Source organism: Calidris pugnax, unplaced genomic scaffold (genome assembly GCF_001431845.1).
Source record: "Calidris pugnax isolate Ruff unplaced genomic scaffold, ASM143184v1 scaffold10, whole genome shotgun sequence".
Lineage (NCBI taxonomy): Eukaryota > Metazoa > Chordata > Aves > Charadriiformes > Scolopacidae > Calidris > Calidris pugnax.
The window spans coordinates 1,601,459-1,618,586 of record NW_015090795.1 but is presented as its reverse complement, the minus strand read 5'-3'; the positions used below and the strand labels follow the sequence as shown (position 1 = coordinate 1,618,586).

Below are 17,128 nucleotides of genomic sequence, written 5' to 3'. Positions count from 1 at the left end.
TGGTGACACACAGTTATTTACGATTTCGCGACAGCATCCTGCTCTTTGTATGACACCCTTCCCTTTCCCTACCCGTCCTCCCTTTATCGGGTCTTTAGCTCTTGCTGGCAAGTGACACTGCTTCCCCCCTTCCACGCCGGTGGTTCCCAGGGGGTTTCTGTAGAGTTCACTCCAGCGACAGGTAAATTGCTGCCTCCTCCACCAGCGGAGCCTCCGCTCTCTTTCCTCTCAAGCTGTATTTCTCCTCTCTTTAGTGTAACCACTTTCTAGTCAGGCAGAGACACGTGTCTGCAGACATGCATCCACGTCGGGGATGTGTGAGTATGTGTCCATCAAAACTATTACGTGAGAGTTATGGCAAATATGTATATACAGGGATGTGATAAAATAAATAACAAGGGGGCTCTGTGTGCACGAACCAGCCAGCTTCTGAGGCTTTTCTAAACTGGATTTATTTATCCCTCAAAATGTCATGGCACGGGTCACATCTTATCATGACCTGTTCGCCAGGAAATCCAAACACCTCGCACCGTGTTATAAACCAGATTTCAAAATGTATTGAAGCTTTTTGTTGGCAAACACGGCCGTGTCAGGCCCAAAGGAATTGAAATGAATCTCTGCACTGCATTGTGTGTAGCTTTTAGTGAGACCTGGTCTGGCTGTGAAAAGGAACAGTGGGTTTTTTCACCATGAATCCCGTGTCGGAAGGAGGAGGAACTGCAGAGAAGAGCAGCGTGAGCTCTTCCGCAGCTCAGCCAGCAGATGTCATGTTTGGTTATCCCTGGCGAGGAGTTGGATGGAGGGAGGGATCGGGATGGGTGGGCGAACCGGGGGGAAAGGGGAAGGAATCATTGCAATTGGAGAACGGCATCTCCCAGGTGAGATGTGTAGCATACTCCGTGGCACAAACTTATATTCGTTTAAGTGTTAACTGGGATGTTGGTTTCCTGGTTCAAAGCCGACCTTTCTGTACCTGGAATGGGAACCTCTTAAATCATTATTAAATCAAGATCAGTCTCAAATCAAGACATGCAGAGAGCGTGTACATTTAAATTTGTGCCCCAATTAGGCATTTGAAAGTTCAGTTTGATTCCCAAATCATTCCTTCTCTGTAATTTGCAATATATTAGCAAATCCTTATATTCCTTGGGAAGAGATTTCTACTGAAAAGTTTGGGAAAGTGTCATCCCCGAGTTCACGGCGTTGGGAGCAGCAGGTACATGGTTGTCTGTTCCTGCAGTAAAGAATTCCCTAGAAGAGCAGCCTCATCCACCTATTCTGTGGGGATTATTTATTATTAAGACTTGCACTTGATTAGCTTTAGTACTTCTCTGCACTTCAGTGCCTCTTCAGCTGCTCAGCCAAGCTGTTCTGTTATGGCTGGACTGTCCTTTCCTGGAAACCACAGCCCAAAGATCTTCTTTGGGTAGGGCAGGGGCTCCAGCTTATGTTCTGGTGCTCTGGGTTCTGGTTTGTGTTTTCCTTTGCAGCCTGCTCTGCCTGGCCCCTGTCTGACCAGCCACTACCAGTGCTAATTTTCTCATATAAGGATAAATGACTATGTCAGAATTTACCTGTGTCTCACAGGTGGGACTACAGGTACAGACGGTAGAACTGCGACTCTCAGGCTCTGTACTTGACCCCAGATAATTCCCAACCCTTGAACCACCTCTTTAGGAGGACTAAGGGAAATCCATGTCAGCACTATTTGCCATCAGTCCTCAAGTTTTGACCAGCCAAGGTCTTAGCCATGCTGCGAAGGTGAAACCTGCAAAATAATAGTACAAATGGAAAGATTTGAGGCTCTACAGAAAGTTCCAAATGAAAAATACCACCTAGAAGTGCATGGTGTGAGGATGACGGTGGGTGCAAGCGGGGGAAGAGGGGATCTGTAGATGTGTAGCTGGGGAAAGGAATAAGCCACGCTTTTAGTTTGGTATAGAGCTAGAGTGCTATGGAAAAAAAAAAGCACTGTTGACTTCTGGTGTGAAGCTGGTAGCATATAAAATACAGAATATCGAAGAGGACTGTAGCTGGAGCCTCTAAATGGTGTGACAGAGCAGAGGACACTCGGAAAGCCTCAGTGGGAACTGACCTGTGTAGAACAACGAGCTCTCAATAAGGAGGAAGGTTGTTTTACCAAAGCTGTTATAAAAGTTGGGGAGAACAAGGGTGGTCAAGTGTATCAGCCACCTTCCAGCCTGGACTGGGGGTGGATGGGCACAGGCAGGAGGGAAGCCCAAACCAGTGAGGAACTGGAAGGTGTGGGATTACAGGGAGGCTTGAGGTGATGGGGATGATGATTTGGTGTGGGAGTAGGACCGTGTTTGGAGGAGGAGCACATCGAGGAGAAGACATATGCTTCCTTTCACATATGCAAATAAAGAACAAAGTATCTTCTCTTTCTTATTGAAAATCCTTCATAAAATATATATCCTGTAATAAAAGCGAGCACAGTAATGGGCAGCATTTTTCATAAACCCTGTGTCTCCCAGTATTTTACACAGTTAAATATATTGTTTTGTGTAGGATTTATACTCTTCATGCATTTTAAAGATAGAAGGGTCTGGAGCTGAATTTGCCAAAAGGGGAAGCGTTTGTAAATCTCCCCATTTTATTTGCTTTTTCTCTGAACGTTTATAGCTGCTGTTATAAAGTGCCAGACCCCCTGATCATCGCTTACGCTGAACTCCCTGTCATGATAAAGCTAAAGTGCCTGTGTGCTCCCAATACAGAGCAGCCACGGCAAAGACGCCGCAGCCGCAAACCGCCCAACGCCAAGCAAATTAGCAGAAATAGATCACAGAATCACAGAATCTTCTAGGTTGGAAGGGACCTTAAAGATCATCTTGTCCAACCGTCAACCTAACTGACAAAAATAGACACCCACACAACAAACAAGGAGCATCATCACTAAACCAGACCTCCCAGCACTACATCAACCCGTCTTTTGAACACCTCCAGGGATGGGGCCTCAACCACCTCCCTGGGCAGCCCATTCCAATGGCTGAGAACCCTTTCAGGGAAAAAATTTTTCCTAATATCCAGCCTGAACCTCCCCTGGCGTAACTTGAGGCCATTTCCTCTTGTCCTGTCGCCTGTGACTTGAGAAAAGAGACCGACCCCCATCTCTCTACACCCTCCTTTCAGGGAGTTGGAGAGAGCAATAAGGTCTCCCCTCAGCCTCCTCTTCTCCAGGCTGAATAACCCCAGCTCCCTCAGCCTCTCCTCATAAGACTTATTCTCCAGACCCCTCACCATCTTTGTTGCCCTTCTCTGGACCCGCTCCAGCACCTCAATGTCTTTTTTATGGTAGGGGGCCCAAAACTGGACACAGTACTCGAGGTGGGGCCTCACCAGTGCCCAGTCCAGGGGGACAATCACCTCTCGGGCCCTACTCACCACGCTGCTCCTGACACAGGCCAGGATGCTGTTGGCCTTCTGGGCCACCTGGGCACACTGCTGGCTCATGTTCAGCCGACAGTCGACCAACACCCCCAGGTCCTTTTCTGCCCCGCAGCTCTCCAGCCAGATATGAAGATAAGGGGAAGGTAAACAGACAAGGCAAGGAAATGACTCCTTTAGTGCTCTGTCTGCGTGGCTGCTAGAGCTGGCGGTGGTGCTGGTGCTGTGCCTGCACAGTTACTACTGTTTGTTTCTGCGTGACGAGCCAGCATAAACACCAACCCGGCACTCGCAAACTCCATCTGGGGTACGTAGTCGGCTGCTATAATTAGGGAGAGAACGTCCTTGTTCAGTTTATTGCCGCCGCCTGAGATCAGTGGGCTGTGTTTGCACTCATTACAATTTAAATTTGCGGTGCCTGTTCCTGGTTTCTTCACGTTCCTTTGGAAACCACGTACCGGCAACTGGAACGAAGTAGCTCTTTTCAGGAGATTGTTTTATTTTTCCTGAGTTTCTGAGGGATAAATGATGGAGTGATGTGAAAAGAACCACAGGAAGATCTCCTGTGCCTGGTTGAGGTGTTTCTCTAACAGGTACCAGTTCAAGACCCGTTTGAGTAAGTGCATCAAGGAGAGTTCTGCAGCGTTTGCTGCCATCCATCCCAGTGGTGCCACGGGATATAGCGGGAGTTTAGCAATAAGGAGTTGAAGTGGCTTTTCTGCTTGTTTGCTTGTTCTCTACGAGTCAGCTCCATATTGTCTTTCATCTCATTTCTGACCTTACACCAGTAGAGAGTCGGTAGATAATATTTTGGTTGTACTGCCTGGAGGAATTTGATGCCTGCGCTGAGGGACAAGGGATGCTGATGCCTGGAGACGGGCTTGGTGAGTGCGAGGGGCTGTTACTGGGGGAGAGCAACAACAGATGACACTTGTTCCTCTTCCTCATCCAGCCTCAGATTCAAGATGAAATAAGTAATTACTGAAACTAGGTTTCTAACTCTTACCCATCAGAAAATAATGGGGTTTTTTCACACTTTCTGCTACAGTGTGCTCGTTAATACTGGTGAGCTGCTGTCACCTCATCCGTACATCAGGAAGCATGCCTGTCTGCTTGTGGTTTGTTTAGAAACTTGGATAAAGGCATCAGAGCAGTTTTATTCAAATGGGCTGTGGCTTCCTGTGCGTTAGTGAGTGCCAGGGGAGGTCCTTCTGTAACCCATGCCATGCTGGCCAGTATTTCTGGAAATGAAGAGCAGAAGTGATTAGGGCTCAGAGGTGATGATGGTGCCAGAGCTGCCGAAGTGGTTTTGCAAACCACTTTGTACCCTGTTCTCCTGCTGAAACTAGGGGATATTTCTGTTTCAGTGGGGTTTAGGCCAAGAAATGCAGCCAGTCCCCACGGCATATGTGTTTGAGGAGAGTTTCTGCTTGTACAAGGGCAAGGACCACTGGTACAACTGCTACTGAGGAGAGTCATAGAAGTGAGCATGTTCTCATCCCACCTAGAAAAGTACCCAGAAGGGCTGGAGCCCCTCTGCTGGGAGGACAGGCTGGGAGAGTTGGGGGGGTTCAGCCTGGAGAAGAGAAGGCTCCGGGGAGACCTTAGAGCCCCTTCCAGTCCCTCAAGGGGCTCCAGGAGAGATGGGGAGGGACTCTGGATCAGGGAGGGGAGCCATAGGATGAGAGGGAAGAGTTTGACACTGAAAGAGAGGAGATTGAGATGAGATCTTAGGAAGGAATTTTTCACTCTGAGAGTGGTGAGGTGCTGGCCCAGGTTGCCCAGAGAAGCTGTGGCTGCCCCATCCCTGGAGGGGTTCAAGGCCAGGTTGGAGGGGTCTTGGAGCAACCTGTTCTGGTGGGAGGTGTCCCTGCCCGGGGCAGGGGGTTGAAGCGAAATGATCTTTAAGGTCCCTTCCAACTCCAATGTGTCTCTGATTCTGTGATTCTAAGACATGTTAGTGTTTGGAACTGCTACTCAGAAAGGACCTTTGGACATACATTTCTTTGTGCTACAGTAGTTAATCACAGTCATGTCCTTAGATCAATATTTCTTGAGATCTAGTATCACATGTCCCTGAGGACCTATTTCAAACTTTCAGAGAAATTCATCTGTAGCAAATTTTAACTACAGTGATAGGGGATAGAGCAGGGAACTCTCTTAAAAATCCCATGACTGCCACCCTGGAAGAGGGTCAGGATGTTCCCCTGGCTGCTTGATCTGCTGGGCATTAAGTAGAGATGTAGAAAATGCACCAATAATGTCCAATGAAAAAAACCCTGAGTTTTGCTTCTTGAAATTAAAGACCCAAGAAGGGAAAATTGCTGCTCGTTGCCAATAGCCACAGACCTCAGCAGTGTTTCTGCAGTTCAGAAGCTTCGCAGGGCTGGGACGTGCTTGTGGATCCAGATCAAGGGGAGTTGAGAATTGGGTGTTTTTTTTCCTTCCCCCTGTCCTAACCTGGGGAAGGGAGTTCAGCTAAACTCCTGAGCAACCCCTGTGTGCCCAGGAGCGCAGTTAGCTGTAATTGATAATTATGGGCTTCATATGCAGATGCCTCTGGGTGGATGGAACCGCAGTGACAAATGCAGCAGGACGTGTAATTGTGCTGCTCGTGCTGGGTGGCCTCTGTAAGCATGCCAGGGAGGAATTCACACTTTATTTTAGCTGCGTAGCCATCAAACACAAACATTTGGTCTGTTGATACATTTTTGTCTCTTGCAGGCACCAGCCCAGATGAACAAAACTGTGCTTGGTATTATCTGCCCTTACCCTGCTCCCTCCCTCCCCTGCATCATCTTTATTTTTCACATGCTACATATTCAAAAGGTGGAAAAAAAATAAATAGATGTTTTGCTAGTGGTAGAAAGGAAAACAAACAATATACTACACATCAAACTGTGTCGTGTATCCTCTCCCTGGCAGAGCCCCAAGCATCACAGTTACTCGAATTCCAGCAGCATGAGCACAGAGGGAGGGATTAATTAAAACTAGTGCATGTTAATGGAGCTCTAAACCTGACTTCAGATTGCCTTAACAGACACAAAAAAATATCATGGCATTAAACTCTCCCCCCTCAGGACCTGCTGGAGTGGCATGTCAGTGAGAGGATGAGCTTTCCAGGGATGTGGTACTCTTGGATCCATCAAAGATGCCTTCAGAAGCTGCCCTGCCTGTCCCCCTGGGCCAATGACCATGGCACCCTGCTCCTCTGGCCAGCACCCTCCTGAGGGCTGAGGAGAGTTACACCTTTTCCCCCTCTATATCTGAATGGGCACAGACCTGGGGGTACCTCCCAGAGCACCGAAATCCCCTTCGATGGGCAGTAGAGCAGTGGTCAGTTGGTCACAGCTACCTCCAGTTTGCTGAAGCCTGGCCAGGATTGGTCCTGGGGCCAGCTGAGCTCTGCTGGACTGTCCTGAAAGTTTTTAATCAAGCCTTGTATGCAGTGAAAGCTGAAGGGAGTGAGAGGAAGGCCATTTGGTCAGGCTGAGAGAGTTGGGCTTGTTCAGCCTGGAGAAGAGAAGGCTCCGGGGAGACCTTGGAGCCCCTTCCAGTCCCTCAAGGGGCTCCAGGAGAGATGGGGAGGGACTCTGGATCAGGGAGGGGAGCCATAGGAGGAGGGGGAAGGGTTTTAACCTGAAAGAGTACTGTGTACTCTAAAACCCTGCTCAGCCTTCTTGTGCTTCTGAAGTTCACAAGTTAAGGTCTTAATGTTGTGTTGTTAAATTTTCGGCATCTCCATTCACACCAGACATCTCTTCTGTTCAGAGGGATTTAGAATAATGCAACTCTTCATGAGTCCTCATTATTTCGCGAAAGGTGACTGTGTTGTTCAAGTGCCCGTATTGTGACAAGTCTCTAATTATGGAGCCTTTCTGTAGACCCCCAGAGATGCCATTATGTCCACCTGCAGCAGAAGATTATAATTTGCATTCAGCGTGAGCTTTTCTCCATTGTTTCCACTGCACATAAATAAGGAAAACAAATCTTATCGACCACTGATCCTCTTTTCACTTATCTTACATTTCATTTTCTATACCAGCAGTTTTGCTTTGCCTCTTTTCCTCGGAGTGGTGTTGTTTGCTACTTCCGCGCTAACATCTCTGCTCTGCTCTGGTCTAATTGATTGTGCACCTTTGTTGGGCAACTGGCAAAAGCATCTTGGCTAAAAGGGCTTTACATCCTTTGAAAAGCATGGCTGGAGGGGATGACACACCCAAAGATAAAAGCTAAATCAACAGCCATAAGATTGGTATGTTTTCACATTATTTTTCCTTTGTCCCTTTTCTTTTCTTTTCTTTTTTTAATTTTTTTATGTTCTTTACATTTCTTCTCACTACTCTTCTGATGATTGAAATTTTGAGGCTTCTAAGTCAAAATGCCACCCCATCCATCTCTATTTACACCTGTGGATAAGAATAGTTTTGAGGAGAAAACACCTAAATACAGTGTGCATTTTGGCAAGCTCCTAATATCTGAGTTAAAGGAGGTGAGTACTGAATGCACACCCCTTTGATAGCTCCACATGAGCAGGCAGACCACGTCTTCCCGTGAGGCTGTCCCATGTTTTCATTGCATTTTGTAATTAATCCCACTGACAGAATCCCTGCAGAAACAGGAGGACAGAGGTATAAGCTTTGGGAGGGAAGAGATGTCATTCTGCTTCAGTCTTTCTCTAATGACAAGTCTCTTTTAGACCTTCACAGGAGGATGACGTCTGCATGTGTTTTGGTTCCCATGTTTTGTCCTCTTTTTTGCCTAATTCAGGTGACAAAATTTAACACAGCAGAGCCTGGTTTAGTGTTTGCCCCCATCCTGATCCCAATATATGCTCAAAGTACAGAAAACTCCCAAGAAAGGAGGCAGGACAGGGCGAGGATTGACCTATTCCATGGAAAGACGGTCAGTCTCTGAATTGAGGTCTTGTTCCCACTGAAGTAGATCCAGGGCGAAAACTGGTCATTAACAACTATTGCTACAAATCCTGCTGTTAAAAACTTGTTTCAGGTCAATCCAAACCTTTTTGCTCTATGAAACGGAAGCGACGCTGCCTGGTTGGTACGGCGTGCTAAAGAAAGTTCAATGCAAAATGACTTAAAAACGGAAAACGGATCTATGTCTCTTTGGTGCATGCTCTAACGTTGTTTTGAGTTTCCCTTAAGACAAATCCACTGAGACTTTTTGTTTGGGGTATGTTGGAATTGCGTATTCTGGAGGAGAAAAGTTCCCTTAAAGGTTTTTTGGGGCATCTGCAGTTGCAGACACCCCTTTCCCCATCACATCTGCTCAGAGCCTTTATGGATTCATTTTCCTCGCCTGTACAGAGGTGCCCGGTGGTACACAAGATGTTCTAGGATGGTGCATGTGGCTCCAGCTGGGGCTCTGGCAGGTCCTGGGTCTCTTATAGCTCTTGGGTTGTGTCTTCCACCCAATCGAGATGGCTCAGCCACTCTACTGCATCTTAGATGCCACTATATGCCCATGGCTGGGCAAGCAGATTGGGCACTCTGGGTCATTTTTGCTATTATAGGCAAATCACTCTTTGCAGGAGACTCTAGAGGTGCAAAGGTAATTTGCATGTAAAGGTGTCACTAAGTGTTCCTGAGGTTAGGTCAAATGAAACTCAAATGTAGAGAATTCAAGCAATGTTTTGTCATGTGAATGGGAAATCATCCTTAGGTTTTTTCATATTTATAAAGGATGAAGGCTGTAATGACATTCTGGTGAAATACTCCTGTACCCAAGATGCACGGGGAGATGTAACTTCCCTCAGTTGTGAAAATCAGTATGTTCAGTTAAATAATGTAGGGTAACAGGGTGCATGCTGGCGATGTGACGAAGAACGGCTTGTGTGCAATTTGACTTGGGAAGCTGGAGAGGAGAAGATGCGATGAAGGCAGCGGTCGCTGGAAATATCCATCTCGTGTTTCCAGCTCACGGATGTCATTTCCTATTATTTGTGCCAGGTCACCGAGCCTTTCTCAGCTCAGTGTAGCCCAGATTGTTTTGGTAGCTCTATTTCAGTCAGCTGGGCCATGAAAAATTAGGGCGGAGGCTCGTTAACATTGCTCAGCTTGCCCTTGCTGGGAGCTCATTTATTTTTTCCCCTCCCATGCCCACACCTGGGCCACAGATGCCACTGAGGAGTGAGCTAAGAATAAAGGCAAACCAATGCCACAAATCCTTTAAAAAAGTGGGTGGAGGCAAATGATTCCAAAATTTCTGGAAGAAGGTATTTAACCGAATGACTCATAACACAGGGGGAGAGGGAGGTTGCACCAAGGCTTGGCTCCAAACCCAGCTGATCATTCTCTGGTTTCATTGTTTTCCCCCGTTTTGTTCCCATCTCCTGCAGGCAAAGCCTATGCTCCTGAGTTCTACTATGACACCTATAACCCCCTGTGGCAGAACAGACCCCGTGTCTACTCCTACAGTCTGCAGTGGACCCAGATGAACCCCGACGCTGTGGACCGCATCCTTGCCTACCGCTTAGGGATTAGGCAGGTGAGGAAAGAAATCCATTTGTTATTTAATTTAATTTGATTTTATTTTATTTCATTTCATTTCATCTTCTGTGAGTGGGAGCTGTTTGTCCTCCTGGAAGGTTTGCCACTACCTTGCAGAAGTGGTCCTCTGCCGCGCTGCAGATCCTGGAAACTTATTTGCACATTTGTGGTGTGAAAGGCAGAGATTAAAGAACTGTTCCTCAGAGAGTTCACAGAGGCTGTGGCTCAAGATATGCTAGAGAGATTACAGGGAAGAAACTTGCAGTGAAATTAAACTTTTTATCTCTCTGTATGTATATCTTTTATTAGCTCTTCTGTGTAACTAGATAAATATAGGGGTAGCTGTAGCTTTCCTACGGAAACACATGGTGATCCTTGAGAACCAGGGCATCTTTCCTGACCAGATTAAATCCAATCACACTTCTGTCTCCATAGATTCACTGTGCACTTTTCAGTGGGAAAATTGGCAATGTTAAGGAAATGTGGGAGAAACCCGTTTGCAGAGGAATTGTTAAATTAACACAGCCACCCCCATTAATTTCCCCTTTAACAATTTTAAAGGAACAATATCATCTGTTGTCTTTGAAGGTTATTGCTACAAAGCTTGGTTGGAAAATAATGCTTCTTGCTGTGAATATCTTCTTGGCCACCTCATCTACCTCTGGGTCATAGCCTACCAGTTGGGCTGCCAGCCTTGGTCTGGCCAAGGAGGCCACGCCATGCTGTGCTGTACCACACCTTCTGAAAGGGTTATCAAGCCTTGGAACAGGCTTTCCAGGGAAGTGGTGGAGTCGCCATCCCTGGAGGTATTTAAAAGCCGGGCAGATGTGGTGCTGAGGGACATGGGTTAGTGACTTGGGTTGGCGATGGACTTGATGATCTTAAAAGCCCCTTCCAACCTCAATGATTCTATGATTCTATGCCGTGCCATGTCTGGTTGGGGTCACAGTTTTCCCACCATCCCAGCTCCTGGGCACATGTCCCCAGCTCCACTCCCAGCCTGGACCCGCTGGATCAAATGAATCTTTTTTGGTGCTTACTTGGGAGAATCCGTCTCATATTGTTTTGGTCTTGTTTTACACACTCCCATCAATCTTACTTTTCTTTAAATAATGCCACAGTTGATTGATTTAGAAAGTACGCGTTTGGTTATTCAGCACCTGAAGTGATACTTTGTGCAGGGAGAAAGAGATTGGGGATTAAGACAGGCTCTTGAAGATGTTTGGATATATTTTTGAAAATGTGAGTTCAGAAAGTGTTTTGTTACCCCGCAGATCTCCTACTGGGATGACCATTGTGAGCTGCAAAAAAAATATACACTTTGAGCATATTATTTATGCTGAGTGGATGGGGTTTTGCTTGTGTGGTAGTTGTGGAGTTGACTGGGACACGTCCAGGGAAGGGCTTTGGTAGCTGGGGGGTGCTGGCTCTCCTTCCCTCGGAGTTTGTCTCTGCTGGAACCTAACTAATTTGAAATGAAAATCGGTGACTTTTAATACATGTTTATGCAACTGTTTGCATCACTGGGCACAAATCAGTTCCGTTATTCCCAGTACCCAAGAGGGATTATTACATTTAAAAAAGAATTTGCTCAAGTAAAAGAATATATAATGAAATTAATTGCATTAGGATTTTTAGCATTTTTTTCCCCATTTCATTTTAATTTACTTTTAATTATCTATTTATATAATTATCTAGAGTTACTTTACTCTAATTTCCTTGACAACACTCTCTGTCAGGCTAATCATAATATTTTCTTTTTGTCTATCTGAAGCCACTTTTAAAACGTGGATGTTTTAGAACGTAGTAAGCCATCCAGACACGCTCATCCATTACTGCAGCAATTCCCCCTGAAACAAGGGTGATAATTAAACTTCCTTTTTTTTTTTTTTTTGACACCTACTAGTACTTGCTACCAGCAGATTGCCTCCTGAACTGTTTGTTTGTCTTTAGATAGTTTATTTGACTTAGCAACGTATTTTTTTCACTGGGTTTTGCTATTATTTTTATTTAATAATAAAAGTGAGGCCGAGCATCCTTCGGGAGTGGTGAGTTCATTGGATTTCGAATAAAACTCAACCCCTAGTTGAGAGGATTTCCAGGCCAGCGTGCAGCCCAGCACGTTGCTGTTGGAAAAAGTGACTGCCTTTAATCTTTATTTTAATCTTAATCTTTGTTTTAATCTTCTAATGCGTCGCGAACCGCTGCCAACGGGCTCGGGAGTGTGTTGGTGTGTTGGTATCTGCCTCCGATTTGATTAGCACCATTACCTTTATCTGATCAGTAAATGGCTTTTGCATTAAGAACGTGTACATCCAGGCCCGAGCATCGCTTCCTCCTCACCCGACCTGTACGTTGCTGCCTCACCTGAGACAGAATCCAGGCAGCATTTTGGGAATATTTAGTTGACAGCAGGGCTAGGCTTGCTGAATTTTCTGTGGAATTGCTAAAATCTGTAGTATTGATCCCATTTTTAATGTCATTTTACAACAGGAAGGGTTTCTTACGAGGCACAGAGGAGTTTAGCTCCATTTTTGCATTTGTCAGGTGGCTGTGGACAGCAATGCAAAGGGTGTGCTTAAGAATAAAACTTTTAAAGGGCAAAGGAGGCCAGTAATAGAATGTGGCCAACTAGGGTTTGCCTTAAATTGTTCTGTGAGGAGTAATTTGATCATCCAGGGTTATCACAAGAGGAAAGCATCTCCACTGGTTGGCATACAGTGGGGTGGGAGGGCTGGAGGTGTCTCTGCCCTGACCAGCTCAGGCAAGCTGAGTTTTGAGAAGTTACTGGAGGCGACGGGGGGTATGCAATGGAAATAATCCCCTTCTCTTTACATAGAGTTACGAGCTATTTCACTGTGGGTGCCTGTTGTGTTATCGGGACCTTTAGGATCCTGTGGTTGCTTTCTGACATCAAAAATAAACGCTTTAAGAACAAAATTAGCCAATTTAAGGAGCGAATTGAAAATCTCTAAGAACCACTGCCTTTCTATCTATGTTACCCATATGCCTTTCATTAGGATCATTGTATAGCTCTCCCCCCACCCCTTTATTTAAAGCTACAAACTGTGGGTTGATGGTGAGCAGGAGTTTGTTTGGTTGCATTTGTCCTGCTGCCACGGTGGTGTGTGATGGATGCTCCCTCCTGGGAGGATCAGGGAGGAACAGGAATTATTTAGAGCACTCTGCCTCCCACTTAAGCCCCGACGCTCCTGCTGTTGCCTTTTGGGGATTCATTCTGTGCTTAATGTTGTTTTTTTAACAAGCAGAAGCTCTTGTCAGCGTTTCTGGTTGACGCAGCCCATGGATGGTGGTTTCCCAGCCCTGGGTTTTAATCGGCTTTGAGGATGCTGAGCTGCAGGACCTGCCAAGCCTGCTGTGACGGGAGCTTCCAGCCGCCAAGCAGCCAGCTCCTCTTTAATCGAACAGTGACAAATAACTGCTTTAAAAAACTAGGTGCTAAACGGCCACGGAGTTCACTTCTTGAGTGAATGCAAGAGCTGCTGTTGGTGTGCTTTGATAGGGCTCAGAGCCCTCAAGCATGTCTTGAGTAAAAGGCCCCGTGCCTCCAAAGAGTTATTACGGATGTGGTCTTCTCCTCATGGAAATTTCTGGCTTGTTCACTTGGAAAAACAAAAAAACATTTAGTTGATGACAGATAATAGCAAGGGTCCTGGCCTGATTTGTAGTTCTTCTAGGACCAGTCTAGACAATTTTGGCTGGGTAAAAGGAAGTGGTCGGTCCCATTCCCAAAAGGAGGACAATTGATTCAGCCAGTCCTGCTGCCAACCTTGGGCATAAAGAATGATTCAGAATTGGCAGGGAGACACCACGACGTATATAATACCTACTTCTTTTGGGCTACCAGAGCCAAAGGAAACAAAGATTAAAGCATTCCTTTCGCTATCATTTATTTTAGCACACTCAAGGCCCCCACCTGATGGGGAGTATTTCTCCAGATGTTCTTTCTATCAGGATCACGGTGCTGTCATCACACAATGTTCTGCCATGGGAAAGGCGTTTGCAAGCTGGGTATTTTCATTTGGTTTGCTATAGAACATGTAAAATGGCTATACATCGAAATGTATACAAAAAATGTGTTCAGAACCATTCAAAAATAATTACACACATCTGTAGTAATTAATTTCAGGGGAGGAAGTGAGAGAGTTGAAAGGGCTAATTCACATGTATATTGAAATATTTCTAATGTTGTTCTCATGAAAAATTCTAAGCTGCCTTCCGCTGAGGGGTGTAAGCTGTCCCACATATTTCAGAGCATGCATTTTTTTTTGAGATCTAAACAAGGCTTTATTTTTTTCCTGTTATATCTGCACTTGTGAAATGAGACAGGGAGAGAGAGTTTGGCAAAAAAAAAAAGAGTGCAACAGGCAAAAGCAGGTTTCTTGTTGATTTTCCTGAGTTTGGTAAATTGAATTAGAGAAGCAATGGTTCTGTTTTACAATTTTCAGTTTGCAATACTGATACCTGCTATGCTAATTCTTCAGAAGACTGAGGCTTCAGTTTCAAAATAGCAAGCTGAGGGTTGTCATTTGAGATTTGTACCAAAGTCTTTTAATTGACATTTAAAAGTGGTTACATGTCCCAGTCTTCTGAAAGAGAAGGAAAATTTTCAGGCATAATTCTTTTTAAAAAATCTACTGTTTATGTGTTAAGAAATTCAGAAGTACATTTAAATACATCTTTTTGTGTGAGGTGCTGATGCTCTGACTTTGATCCTGTGGCGTCTTGGTTCCTGAAGATGCTCCTGATGGTACGCACAGTCCCCGGTTGGGGAGCTGGGCTGTGTGCCTTTGTGGAGGTAGTGGGCTGTATTTTTTGGAGATGCAGACAGAAGACATCCTAGGCAGAGCTGTGCCCCTTTATATTACTGCAAAACGCGGACAGTATAATTAAACTCACTTTCCTCACAAAAAAAAAAACCAAAAACAACTTAGAGGCAAAATTTAGCATATTCATTTGATCCAAGCAATTACTGCCTGCTGGGACTGCCTTGGTTTGATTTTCGTTATATAAGCGTAAACTCCTGCTATTTCATTACTAATTTTAATACCTAATTCATATTAAGTTTTTAGTCTGGTTCCTTAAGGAAACAAGACACACACAGATGTCCTGAAGTTGCCACCTGTGGTTTCTGAACCCAGCTCTTCGTTTTGAGCAGATGTGGTGGGGAACAGAGGCGCAGCAGGCAGGGATGGTCCTTCCATGGCTCTGAAAACACAAGGACTGGTCAAGAAGAAAGATATAATTAGGGAAATAAATGGAAGGGTAGGCTCACCGTAATCAAAAAGAAGAAAAAAGAAACTTGGACCATTTATGAATCCCCTAGCTTCATAGCAAGCTCTGTGGAACCTCCTCTTGGGCTACCTTGCATTTTAGGGCAATATCTGGTCCTTCTCTTCAAGGTGTCTATATGTGTATATTTATAGACTGCAGGAGCCAGAGATCTCTGTTCCCACGTCTCCTTCTTGACTTTTGCCAACAATGGCAACGTAATAATTTCCCTAAAGGAAATTATAATAATATGTAACTAATATTATAATCAATCCTGCACAGGGAGGAGCACTTGTGCTTGAAGCAGTGATGTTGTCATAACCTGAGGCTTTCGTTCCATGTTTCCCTTCAGTGGACAAAAAGCACAGCCTTATTTCTCTGGAGACATTCAAAACCCACCTGGACACGTTCCTGTGGGACCTGCTCTAGGTGGACCTGCTTTGGCAGGGGGGTTGGACTAGATGATCTCCAGAGGTCCCTTCCAACCCCATATCATTCTGTGATTCTGTGATTTGTACTGGGGAGTGTATGCTCTCACCCAGCATTGCCAGAATCAAGCCCCAAGCTGTAGCCACGGTGGTCGCAGTCAACCCTCATTTATTCTGTCTCAGCAGAAAAAGCTGCAATATGAATTGATTACAGCTGAGAAATGCAGCATATCAGTCAAACTTTAGGCAAGACGCGGGAGAAAATAGAGCAAACTGAAGAGCAATTTAGTGCGAGAAATTACTCAAGCTGGAGGAATTTATTTTAGTAAACAGGTTATTTGCTTTCGACTACGTTTAAGCCCTTTGTGGTAGAGTTGAGCCTCCCTTTCCTGGTGTCCCACAGCTCAGGTGGAGCGGTGCCATTGCACGTATCACCTGCACCACCCAAACAAGGATGTGCTTTGTTTTTAAATTGCCAAGGAGGTGCTTGGCTGTAAATGGGGGAGCCTGGAGCAGACACCCCTCCAGCAGAAGCTGGGCCCTCGAGGAGAACGGGCTCCCCTTACAGCACAGAGAGCAGAAGAGCGGGTGAGATGGGATGCGTGTTCCCATCACTGTTTTGTCACCCTGCTGCTGTGTAGCTGGCCAGTGAAAGCATTTTGATGCTGTTCAGATCCAGGTTTAAAATGAAAGATATGATTACCTAGAAATATTTTTCATTACCTTGTCTTATTCTTTCTATAAACTCCTGTAGTGCAAGACTGCTTAAAAAAAAAAATCTGTAAATGACAGCAATGGTTTTCTTGCTGGTGTTGATTTAGAATCATAGAATGGTTTGGGTGGGAAGGGACCTTAAAGATCATCTCATTTCAGCCCCCTGCCCTGGGCAGGGACACCTCCCACCAAACCAGGTTGCTCCAAGCCCCTTCCAGCCTGGCCTTGAACCCCTCCAGGGATGGGGCAGCCACAGCTTCTCTGGGCAACCTGGGCCAGTGTTTGGAACAGGTTCCAAATGGAACGTATCCTGATCCATTTTAGATGATGTCATAGTTTTCAAAGGATTTGCAAAAATGAAAAATAATAGGGAAATAGAGCAATGAAACTTGGAAAATTTAAGACCCAGGTAAAAGCTATGGCATATGTCCATCAGCAAATGCATGACAATTAAGAGTTGTGTATCTGACCGCCCCACCAGCCTTTATTTCCTTAGGCTTTACATCTGGTCTCCTGGGCAGGTTATCTATGAATTCAGTGCTGCGACCAGATGATGGGAGGGAAGTGGCAGCTCTTGGTAGAACCCTTAAATACCACGGCAAAAGAGCTTAGACTCCAAGGGCAGTGTTTAGTTTTCACTAAACTCAAACAAGAAAGTGGAGTTTCACCACACAATACTACACAGTGAAAAAAGTCCAGTTAGAGTTTTTTCTGCTGGCCGAGTGTTGAGCATTCACTGTATTTCTGGTCATTGGTAACAAATGGAAGTGCTCTTGTGCA

General features: G+C 45.4%; 1 protein-coding gene across 1 annotated transcript in view; it reads left to right on the top strand.

Moving 5' to 3' along the window:
* Window positions 1-17,128, top strand: part of MDGA2 (MAM domain containing glycosylphosphatidylinositol anchor 2) — a 256,685-nt gene that overhangs the window by 197,543 nt on the left and 42,014 nt on the right. Inside the window, exon 9 of the mRNA XM_014936764.1 lies at window positions 9,764-9,912. Within this exon, the coding sequence (XP_014792250.1) occupies window positions 9,764-9,912 (149 nt within the window). The remainder of the gene's footprint in view (window positions 1-9,763; window positions 9,913-17,128) is intronic.